The following is an 11756-nucleotide window of genomic DNA, read 5'->3' as shown; positions in this document are numbered from 1 at the left end:
TTAGGACGGAGATCAAAACACCGCTATTACTCAATCGACCACAACAGCCGTCCCCGTCATAACATTCACCGATTGTGGTTGCAGCAACGTCAAAGCACATCGTTTTACTCGGGAAGTGCGAGGGCCGTCGAGACGAGCTTTTGTGCTCGACGACGGTGAGAGCGTTTCCGGTCGTCCGCTTATCGACCACCGCTTCGTCGGCGCGCTATCCCTGCGGTGCCACCTCGTTATAGCGCCTCAAACACGCTCCTATGCCGACCGCCTCCGTTAAAACAGAAAACACGTACACGAGCACGAGGAGCAACGGCGAGCGGGGAACAATAAACGGCGATTTCTCGACTCCCCCCCCCCCCAGAAAATCCCGAGCGGCCGAGTCGTCGCCGCTCGCACTTCCTTGTGGCGCCACGGCTCTTGCTTTGCAACGCTATGACTGACGTTGCAAGGGAAGCGAGAAGCAAGCAACCCCGCGGGTCCTCTCCCCCGAATTGCTGCGCTTGGCGCAACGGCGACGTTTTATTTCTGCTTCCTGCTTTATTTGGCGCACAGCGTGCCGATGAGCGCGCGGAGCCGTCCTTGAATCGTACATCGGAAGCAGGTTGAGCGCTGACTAAGCGGGACTCGCGACAGCACGCGCAAGCAGCGTGCGGGCTTTGTGGTTGGACGGTCTGTGTGCGGCTGGTCAGGGGGACCAATGGGGAGCCGTGATGGAGCCCATCGTCATCCTCAGCCAATGAGAAGGAGCGCGGGTTTCCGTTATTTTTCGAACCCCGTGGGCGCCTGAACGTGTATATAAGCACCTGGGTTGTTGCTAGCAAGTACGTCTTCAGCCCTACACCTTCTTCTAGAGCCACCAAGTATTTCGACTAGACGGTCACCATGAACGCTGTCGTTGCCTCCTCACTCCTGGTGGTCTCCCTCGTGGTTGTGGCTTCGGCCCATCATCTGGAACTCTGCAGTAAGTTTCGATACGGCGATCATCAACCTCCTGGGCTGTATAGAGGGACAGCAGAAAAAAATGGGGCAATAGCCTAGAGCTCTTCATAAGTTGGACACGTGCACCCCCCATTGTATGCTATTGAAGAAAAATCTCCTGTTGTTTCCCTTCCCCTTTTCCACCCCTTAGAAATTTTAAAATAATTTTCTTGGCCAACTAAAAAATCAAATATGCTTAATGCCAAGTGTGTAGCAGTCTCAGTTACCTAAACTTGCTGCTCAGCTCCAAAAATGCGATACCGCGCCACCAATTGGTGCAAAACCAGCGCGAAATACTTACATACGTATGATCGCCATCGTTAGGGATTTGCGGGGAACATATATCTCCGACCACGTTTTGAGCTGCGGCAGTGAGGGAGTACAACACGTTTCAGTGAAATGGGTCGTAGACTGTGTCCATATATTCGCAATACAGTTAAACCTGGATGCAACGAACGTCTATGTTACGAATTCCTGGATTTAACGAAATTTCGCAATTCCCCATTTCCAGCCCCATTGAAATCCATGTGTTTGCGACCTCTATGTAACGAAGGCATTGTGACGTTAACCGTTATGTAACGAATTCGCTACGCTGGTGGGCCTTTGTTTTTTGCACTTTTTCTGAAAAACCGGCTAACGAAATGCACGAATTTAGCGAATTTCGCCCGCACGGCAAAATACCGTACATTTCCACGTGTGAGTAACGTGTCTGTTCGATAATTTTGAGGTGCTAGGCCTGCCTGTCGGCGTTTAGTCGCGCGTCTCCACTGCTACCTCTGGTTTCGGTTCATCGGTGATGAGTTCTACTGCCATAAAACGAAAAGTTTCGTCCCTTAAAGTCACCCTCGCAAATTTTAAATTCCGTCTCCGCCGCTGAGAGCGAGGAGCGTCGCCGTCCGGTACGGTATCCCAGCCAGCACCCTCTCAACAATTTTGAGCGCGGAAAAGAACACCAAGTTCGCGGAAAAGGCGCCCTCTCAGCACAAGTTTGGTTCTCGAAACTCGTTAAGACACCGAAAAGTGTCAGAATGCAGAACGTTTGTGACTAAGGCGGTTTAGTGACCTAGCTTCTCTGCAGCGCTGTATAGGGCCTAAGCTCAGTTTTTCACAGTGAAATGAATTCTTGAACGGTGAGTTCACCTTCACTGGTGCCCAGCATTTTGGTTTTGTTTCTGCTTTATTCCCGCGAGCCTGATCTCGAAACCTGCATGTAACGAAAACCCGCATGTATCGAAAAATCGGCAATTTTAATCAAGTTCGTTATATCCAGGTTTCACTGTAGAACCTTCAAATGTGCGAAAATAGGCAGCAAGCCAGGAAGGTACATCCTGTACCGATTTGAACACGTACAAGCCTTCGCACAGTAACTGCTTCCTCACGCCGGCAGTATTCGAATGAAAGTGTGGTGGCCAAATAATTTTCGCCGAAAGAGCCGTTCACTTCAGTGTATGGCGAGGTATACTTTGCGCCTCAAAGTTTCGATCGGAAACTAATAAATCTACACAATAAATTAATCTACCGCGCCGTCGTCTATGTTAGCTCAAGAAGTTGCGCGCCTGGATATAGTTTGGCAATGAAACTCCTCTAATTACTTGTCGCATGCACACAATTCAGATATTGAGCAGTTCTGTCGCTGTATGACACAAGGCCCATCTGGAGCGTCCCGCAGACTTGAAATACATTTTCTCTTCTTTAAAATAACTGGCTCCTGTTGAAAAGAGCCCAGAAAATGACGAGTCTGAGGCCCGTGAACAAACTTGGCAGCCCAAAATGAGATCGCACAAAGGGGCCAAATATACTTTCTTCTTCAGTGAGTAGTCCTCCAGCCAAGTGCGAATAGGCCTTCAACTTGACTGAACCAAACGAGTCAGGGCGTAGAAGTTTAGCTCAATGCCGAACAAAATCGATCGCGTAAGGTTTAATAGTCCCGGTAAACTGTGTTAAAACCGAGTGATGTAAAGTTGCCTACACAACTCACCATAGATCGAACCAGAAAACGAAAAGTTAATAATGATGAACTCGATGATTTTTCAGCGCATATACAAGCCAGTTCTTTTACCGATTAGCTCTAGTATACAAGTTACGAGTCGTTTTATTTATGAACTTGTCAAAAAATACGAAAAAGTCGGGTTAATTTTTTTTTTAGATTCCAGGCAAAACACGTTGATGGTATACTCATCTGCCACCCAAAACAAAAACATTATAAAGTAACTGGACCTAATTAGCTTTAATTCTCAAATTATCTTTTATAGTAAACACTTTAGACCCTTGGTTTGAAACTACAAGGAGTGCCTTTGGGGTCTCCGAAAAATAAATCGCCTTTCAGTAAAACGGAACCAGACGGCAGGCGGCAATCTGCAGACAACACGAGGAGGCCTCTCTGCCCCATCTCCCTCTCTTACCTTCCATAAGCAGGCATATGCAATACATTAAACGACAAGAAATCCTGAACTTAGGAGGGGACTTGCTGCGAGCACAGGTACAGACTCATACAAATTGGATCCCCTTTGGTTATCACCTACAATCGGAGGCATCGTATTATGTGAATAATGGTTTGTTTTGTTTTGAATAAGGAGTCAAGAAGCAGTTATAGAATTCGGCAACCCTTTGCACATTAGGAGAAAGCTGTGATGCTACGTTGTCAGTTGGATACAACCTTACTTATGGTAGATGACAAGATTAAATCGACCCCTTCCCCCCCCCCCCCCCCCTCAATTAAAAAAAAAACTAACATCGCTAGGTTAAGGCCGAAATAAGGCCTTTCTAGCCATTATCGTGGTCGGGGTAAGACAACGAGGATAAGGGGCGCGTGGAATCATTATCGGGGCTGGGTTGAACATGCCACCTCTAAGTATTTCTTTATTTTACGTGTTTTCAGAGAAGAGCGACGCGGAGCTGGTCAAGGAGTTGGACTGCATTAAGGGGATTCTTTCTGAACAGGTGAGTTCGGCTCATTTTCTGGAGGCGCCATAATATTTCTCAAGCTGAGTTAATAATCGAAGGTCATGTTGGGATTTCTGATTTTGCAATAACTGCTCCGTAGGCCGTAGTACTTAAAATCGCTCAAAAGGGGAATGTAGCAAAGTGTGTTTGTCGTTGATATCTTATAATTGGCTGCCTTTATCCCATACTGTCATGCAGTGTCCTCACGCAGTTTATTTTGAACTCCAAAAGGCAGAAGGATATATGCATTGCAGCGAATACGAGAAAAGATAGCTTCGCTTTGAAAGCCCCCCTTTTACCACTATCTTAATCTTGTGCTGCTTAATCGCTGACAGGGGCGGGAATAATATACGCAGCCTGATAACGGCATTTTTTTTTTCTCATAGTCGAGATATGAACTGAAAGCAGAAAAAAAAAAAACAATAGTCGACATGCACCAGCTGCGGAACTCCCCGCGTTCTTCAAGCCCAGGCGTTCTTCCTGCTCCTACGCGACGAAACAGCGAACTTTTGGGGGGCATTCACCGATTTCAGTTTCACCTTTATTGCTGCAATTGAAGTCGGCCAATGGACGCGATTCGGTTACTACATTAGGGAAAAGTTCAACAAAAAAGACTGAAAACAGTATTTTCAAATTTTGATGTTTAATGCACCAAAGCTGGGATACGAGGCGCGCCGTAGTGGAGGGCTCTGGATTAGTTTTGACCCCCTGGGGATCTTAAACATGCGCTGAAATCTCGACACACGAGCGTTTTTCTTTTGGCCTCAATCTGAAAATCAGCCACTGCTACATTAAAAACTTTATCATCGGCGGCGATTAAATCCCAGACCGATGGACTGTGCTAGTGGTGACTATACCTTCCGTAGTGCTTCCAAGAACGCAGAAAAGATGCAGACTGTTAAATTAGCCCAGCTCGTAGATTGCTTGGCGCGCCCCCTCCCTCCATCTCCCCCCCCCCCCCCGCCTTGCCTTCAACTATCCGTCAAGACAACGCAGCTCATATCCCGGTGAATTTCCCCGCCAACCTCAATACTAGCGACCAGCAGCACGCTTTCTACTTTTGTTGGTGTGGCACCGAGTTTCTTTATTATGTAAAATATGAATCATACTTTTTACTCTTATCGATTCGGGGGCCGATAGAAGGAGATGCATCTAGTCGGTTTCATGACACGTCGAGGATATCAAGCCCCCGATACGCGAGAAAGATGTTTGAACATATATTTGAATAAATATTTGAATGAACAGATATTTGAATAAATATATGCTGTGGCTACGAAGTGGCTTCTTGGTCTTTAAGCGTACTTATCTAGTACGGAGGCCCGATAAGGCTTTCAGCCCTTCGTATAGGGCAGGTAACCTCTTTCCTTTACACACCTGCCCTGCCGCTTCCAAACACGACGTCGTGTAATAGTGCCGCTGAATTGTTACGGACCTCCTCTTGTTTGCAGACGAACGCAGCTTTTGAAGCGGCCGTGAAACAGCTGAACTGCACCGACAGGCCGTGCGCTATCAAGAAGCTCTGCGCTGGAAACGACCTGGTAAGTGTTCCTGGTGTTGTCCTTCTTGATACATTTTTTGGGGGGGGAGTAGTGTTACTCCTTTGTAGATGAACGGCTTCCGCAGCGCAGTAGTAGGTTCTAAAAATACTGTGCGAAAGTAGAGCACGGTAATTTTCTCTTGTTTCTCTGAAGTAATGGCATGTTATAAAGGAAGTACGACTATTGGAATGAAACCACAGCGATTGCGCACACACACACACACAAAAACTGCAAAAGCGACCAGTGCTTGCACTCAAAAAATAGCCTAAGAGACGCCATTGAGTGCGCTTCCCCCCTACATGCCTTAAGGACTAATCATAGAGCCTACGGATGCAGATTGAGAAATAACGAGCGCCGACATGATACCTTACTGAAAAATGCAATTCTGGGTTGGGGCATATCGCGCGATGCAAAAATGCCGCGCCCGGAATGTCTGATGGCAGAGAACAGATTCTATTTTTTCCAGTCGAACCATACGCTGGACCTGGTCATTGGTCTACTTTTACCACTTCAATAGCAATGATTGGTCGTTAAGGGCGCTGACTTTACGTATATACAGTGGGGGAAGAGAGGGGGTGTCAAGAGTTTATGGGGTGCAACAGAACTATCGCGTAGTTATTTTTATCCCATGTATTCGCAAATTTTGGGCTTTGAAAAACGCCCGAGATTTAAAATGAACGTTTTATTTTCACGGCAGTGCGATTACTTGAAATAGCTGAAACAATTAGGTAAACAAAATGCAGCAGTTTTCTTTCATTTTTCGCGGGGACATTCATGTTGCGCTATAACCATTCGGAACCTTGTATCATTAGCATGCGATACTGTTTAGTTTCCTGAATTAAACTTGGGTAAAGCATAACCAGTACTTCATTAAGTTTTGTAGGGAAAACCGAACCGTGTTGCGCGTAATTTATGAGGCCCTGGAGGCCGCTTGCGCTGAGTAATTTCGCGGTTCTGCCAGGAAGAAACGCGAAAGGCACGACTGCGCCAACAGCGCATAGAAAAAAAAATAAATAGATGGTACCAATGGAGTAACGGTGTCAGGGCTCAGATGTTGCGTATACTGGGGCTGTACACTCCAAATAGCTACCGATGGTCTGCTGCACCGCAAGTCCCACGATGCACCTGAATGTCTATACATGGGGTCCAAAGAATAAAATTTCATAAATAGCAAGGCAGGACGAGAGATATGGTTTATCAAATTTTATCTGCGCTACGTCATGGCGAAATGTACAACGCCATCTGCACAGACCACATTTTTTCTGCTCAAATCTTGTGCAGCGCAACGTTGATAGCGTACGTTGCTTGACTGATCGCCATGATAGGACAATCAGGCGTGTTTTTGTGAATCAGACTCGCAGGAAGTTTGAAAGGGGCCATGAAGACAGAATACGTCTTTGTTTGAAATACACAGCCTTTGGCAATTAACTCGGCTCGATTCCACCCCGAAACATATATTTTTTACCTTAAAAAGGATACGAACTTTTGAAATTTTAAATTTCGCGCTACACTACGTCAGCCGTGACTTAAAAGAGAAATTACTAAAACAGTTGGTTACTAGCGTGTTAACTGCACGATGGAATTCAAGCAATGTACATTAGCGGGGCTTAAGCCTGCTCGCGCCAGTGGCACAAACATATCCGTGTGACGTTAAGACCTCGATAAAAAGCAGCTTGTGAGTGGCCACTGCTTCATCTGTTTTCCGTAATATCTGCGAAGTTACGGAAAGTTTGCGTTAAAATTGAAACTATGGTTACTGGGCCAATGCAGTCTTCTTAAGGAACAATATTGTAGTTTCTTTTCATGATCCCTTTAAGAGTGTACCCCTCTGGTCCCAAATATAGCCATTTATAACAAATATAAATGGATCTTTATGGGCCGTAGGTTAAATTTCAACCTTAGTAACAGCGTTGATGTTGTTTTATTGTGAAAAGTCCGGACATCGTGTTAATTGCGTATCAGTCCGGCATACTTTATAACTGCATTATTGATTCCCCACTTTCTCAGTTTTTCGTTAATTTTTGTTTTTCTGTATTGGGTGAATAGCGTAAGTAGATTTTCTAGTAGATATTATTGAGCCGGTAAAAAAAGCCACAACGCAATTTTTCGCTCATAGAATTTAAATTACTTGTTTGCTCGGGTCACTGATTCCTCCGTATGGCTTGCCTGCGATATGCAGTTTCTCACAGTGGGGTTAACGAAAATGTTGCATTAAACAAATTTTACGAGAGATCGGTTTCCGGGGCGCAAAATCTTATCAGGAAGAATATGTGTGCTGGTAAAGATTGCTAATCACCTCTTTTGTATTTCTTCTCCAAACAGGAGGGTGCAATGGCCAAGTACTTCACGGTGAGTACTAGCTCCTTCAAGCGGTGTAATTGCGGACTTCCTAATTCTTTATTTACCCAAATTGATTGGGTCATAAGAGTGTAGGGGATTTTAAGCTTTGCTTCATTTGCCCTGTACGAGCTCCCACCAGGTGCAAGTGCGGCCGTGTAACAAATGCCAAGAGGCACAAAAAGATGCGTCCCCCTCAGGATCAGTGGACAGCATGTTTGTAAACAGGAAGGGTGGGAGTGGTCCGGAAGGAACACCGGAATGCCTACAGGTTTTCAGCCAACGTTATATCGACTGCAGTTGCTACTACCGTTGACGCAGCAACGCCTACACTTGTTATATTTTTACGGTAGTCGTTGCCGACATAATCGACACCCCCTTCTTGCTATATCTTGTTATGAATTGCGTGTATAGACATATTTACGAGGACAACGTGCTGTAATTTGTGCATAATGTAAACAACCAGGTAATCGAAATATCCTGTAACCTTCGACTGTGGCGCCACATATCCCAAGTGCAACTCCGGTGCCCTAATACGTGAATCTGACTTCTTTTAGAACCGTGCGGACGCGCCCTATGCGTATCTGAAAATTTCTGATATGAAATATCCAGAGTATGCGCTTAATAATGTCATACCAGACAACTTTTTTGCGGGGTGTATGAGGTCACTGTCAAATTCTTTAGCTATCGCCCACAACCGAAGATACTCACTATCCAGGAGAAATATGTTCCAAGGGTGGGGCCAGCCAACATACCGCAAATTGTAAATGTGGCTTGTTAGAAGCAACTTTGGCACCTCGCAAGGGGAAAGCTGCTAAGGACCTTACTTTCTTCGGAGCTGTTTAAAACATTCTGCACAGCACCTGTTACCAAACGAAGACATTTCTATAAGTGAAGTTTGCCTCTTATGTGGTATACGATAGCACGATGACGGCGGGATAGGCGCCTTCCACTGTTTGAGGCTTTTCCTAATGTTCTCTACACGCATATTCGCAGCCGGAGCAGATCAATGAGATCCACAACGCGGCCACCGCCTGTGACCCCGATGCTGAGGAGCACAAGCACTAAGGAGACGAAGACCGGCCGGCCATACGTGGCCCACTGGCCTTCCTACTGGCGGCTACGCCCTTGAAAGACGCACACGCAATGACCTCAAACGACAACCAGCAGTTTCTCGTTTTTTTTTTTTCATGCACTAAAGAAATAAAGTATTGCACATTTCACGGCCGAGGGTGACCTGTCTAATGCAAATACTTATTATCCGAACATTACAAAATTAATGTCGCAGAACTCGTGCAACGCCATCCTGCTGAACGCCACCGTTTTGGCTACGTTTCACTGCAGCAGGTTTTACTAGACTAATAGGCCCCGGATGTTGCCACTATCTGTCCAAGGCTTTGACATCGCATTTCTTCGCAGGAAAACCAGCAATAACACATGTTGAAGAAAAACTTTAATGAAAACAATTTTGCTTGCTAAAGAAAGCAGTAAAGCGTGCTGATTCTGCAAAGCATTCATGCCGAAATTCAGAACCTTGGTGGTACTATGCACATACCTGAGCATGAATTTTTATTACAAGCATCATTACAGAGACGAACGTCTATAGAAAGAAGCGGTGTATTGAATTCTGGCTTCTAGACCACTCCGATGTCGGCATGTGCATTTCAAGAAGCATGGTTCTTCATTTGGTCCTTTATTATTCTTTTTTTATTGCGAAATTATGCCTTAAGGCGCAAAGTCTACATTACAGGTATAAGTGAACTCCCGTTTCACGGAGATAAGTAACCAACTTTAGTATGTTTGCGTAAAGTGCATTTTCACGGGTAGCTGCAATGAACACTGCGTTGTATAACCCATCCTCGCACATGGATTTAATTTTTCCTGCTTCATAAGCAAAGAACATCAAAGATACTGGTTTTCATGAAACAGAACAACCACCTCCCTGCCTGTCCAAACAAGGCAACGTGCACACAAAGTATTACCAGAGTCCAAGGACTCTGGTGGTACTTTTGACTCCTAACGCCGCGCAAAAGACACCGCTTGCTCCTTGGCCATAGCAGTGTGGCTGCGTGCACACCTTCGCACACAATAATAAAAAAGACGTAGCGGGGTACACCACGGACGGATTGTACATACCAATCCAATGCATTGGAGCAGCCTGGTCCGGAAAAAATAACATCCCCACATAGCAGAGTGGCCCAGTATATAGGTGCAACCAGCATACTTGGAAGAATACCGACTACCCTCCCCAGCGCATCATCTGGCCACTCTTCCTCATCGGGATGGCCAGTATCGCCCGCTGCGACGTCTGCGAGGTTGAAGAGACAATTGAGCATGTGCTTTGTCGTTGTCCCCAGTTTTCACCGGAAAGAGGCGTGTTGGCCGCCGAGCTCAGCCGATTGAACAATCAACCGTCCACAGTAGAGACCATTTTAGGGCATAGACCCCTGCCATTGACTTTGCAGGAGGCAACAAAAGCCCCTCAGTGTTTCATGGACACAGGTTTAGATGAAAGACTATAGTGCCCACAAAGGGACAAATGTTTGTACGCGTCCCCGTTCCTAGCTTCCTATCACCTCCTTTTCGCCTGCCCTCTCTTTCGTCCCCTGGACACCCTCCTCTAGCGCCGAGTAGCAATCCTGGTGCCGCGGAGCGACCACCTTGCTGCAGTTGAGCCGCCAGGGAACGGATCCGTGAGAGCCCCGATCGAACCCTTTTAATGGTGATGACTCATAAAATGTACAATGATGATGATAGTGTACCGGTATGTGCCAGGAGCTCCCTGTTCTACAATTCTCAACATACTCCCGGCCACAGAAGATCCAAAGAACATCATGCAGCAAATGGCTCCTGGCTTAAACATAGCACCGCAATTCCTTGTGAAACGCTAACGTTCAGGCCAGTTCAACCTAGAGAATTTTTTTAAATTTCACCGTTGCTTCCGGTTACTTGCTTTCTTCCGGTGCGTCCAGGTTGGAACCCACGTTGCTTCCGACGTGTTAAGATTATTATAACTTAAAAAAGTATCTGCTGTGTTCACGGGGCCGCTAGCCATTCAGGTAATCCCGTGCTGCTGTATTGGTTAGCAAAGCTTCTCTTGACTTTGGCATAGAATGCGTCTGATCCCTGGGCTCACAATCACCATTCGTAGGCTTTGGCTCATTGGACATGTCAGTGACCTGTAAAGCCTAAGGTGGTGTCGGCAACTGCCCCAGTTCTTTAAAAAGTGAATGTTAGCGCACACGCATCCAACATCTCTTATCTGACTCCGGCAACTTGGATGCTCGCTGGATTGTTCTTGATCCTATAAATCCACTTCAAAGACCTAAAGGGGCCATGCGGACAAAATGCAAGTTTGTTTTATTCGAAAAATTTAGTTTTTTGTATTGTAACAACGTCTGCTGAAAAATAACGTCTTCTACTACTACTTCTTCTTCTTCTTCTTCTTCTTCTTCTTCTTCTTCTTCTTCTTCTTCTTCTTCTTCTTCTTCTTCTACTTCTTCTTCTTCTTCTTCTTTTATAGGGCCCTAAGCGCTTGTTCGGCAGCAAACGAAGCTTTCTTCACTAATAAATTAAATATTGTAAGTCAAAATTTCAATTATCCCGCTAAATCATGTGTTCTCGTGACGTTGACAATGACGTCTTAAGCGCAGGGCCTTAAAATTATAAATATAGTCTTCTGACCGGGGATACTCCCATCTCACAGGTGCCCGTTTGATTATCTTGTTCATCGCCCACTTTCATAGACGGCACTGCAATACCGCTGGAAGAAAAGTAGGGAAGAGAGTGGGACGTAGGAAGAGTAACATACCGAATTAGAATTGATAACAGAAGGGGGGAAGGGGGAGAAGCAATGGGAGTTTAAAACCGGGGTGGAGGGGGCTAACCCGTTAGGTTAGTTAAGGGTAGGGCAAATAAGTAGAATAATAGAGGCAAGTCGGTTGGTAACAACCGACGTCCCGATAA

General features: G+C 45.8%; 1 protein-coding gene across 1 annotated transcript; it reads left to right on the top strand.

The window, feature by feature from the left end:
• Window positions 1-795: 795 nt before the first annotated feature.
• Window positions 796-9013, top strand: LOC144144206 (antimicrobial peptide microplusin-like). Its single transcript, XM_077675577.1, has 5 exons — window positions 796-955; window positions 3851-3912; window positions 5364-5453; window positions 7776-7802; window positions 8787-9013. Exons 1-5 carry the CDS (start codon window positions 877-879, stop codon window positions 8856-8858), a joined length of 330 nt encoding a protein of 109 aa, XP_077531703.1. The 5' UTR covers window positions 796-876; the 3' UTR covers window positions 8859-9013.
• The last annotated feature ends 2743 nt before the right edge of the window (window positions 9014-11756 follow it).

The sequence above is a fragment of the Haemaphysalis longicornis genome, unplaced genomic scaffold (assembly GCF_048455015.1).
Source record: "Haemaphysalis longicornis isolate Haplotype H1 unplaced genomic scaffold, Haemaphysalis longicornis Haplotype H1 scaffold_1, whole genome shotgun sequence".
NCBI lineage: Eukaryota > Metazoa > Arthropoda > Arachnida > Ixodida > Ixodidae > Haemaphysalis > Haemaphysalis longicornis.
Note: the sequence above shows the minus strand (reverse complement) of the source record. Positions and strands in the feature narration are given on the sequence as shown.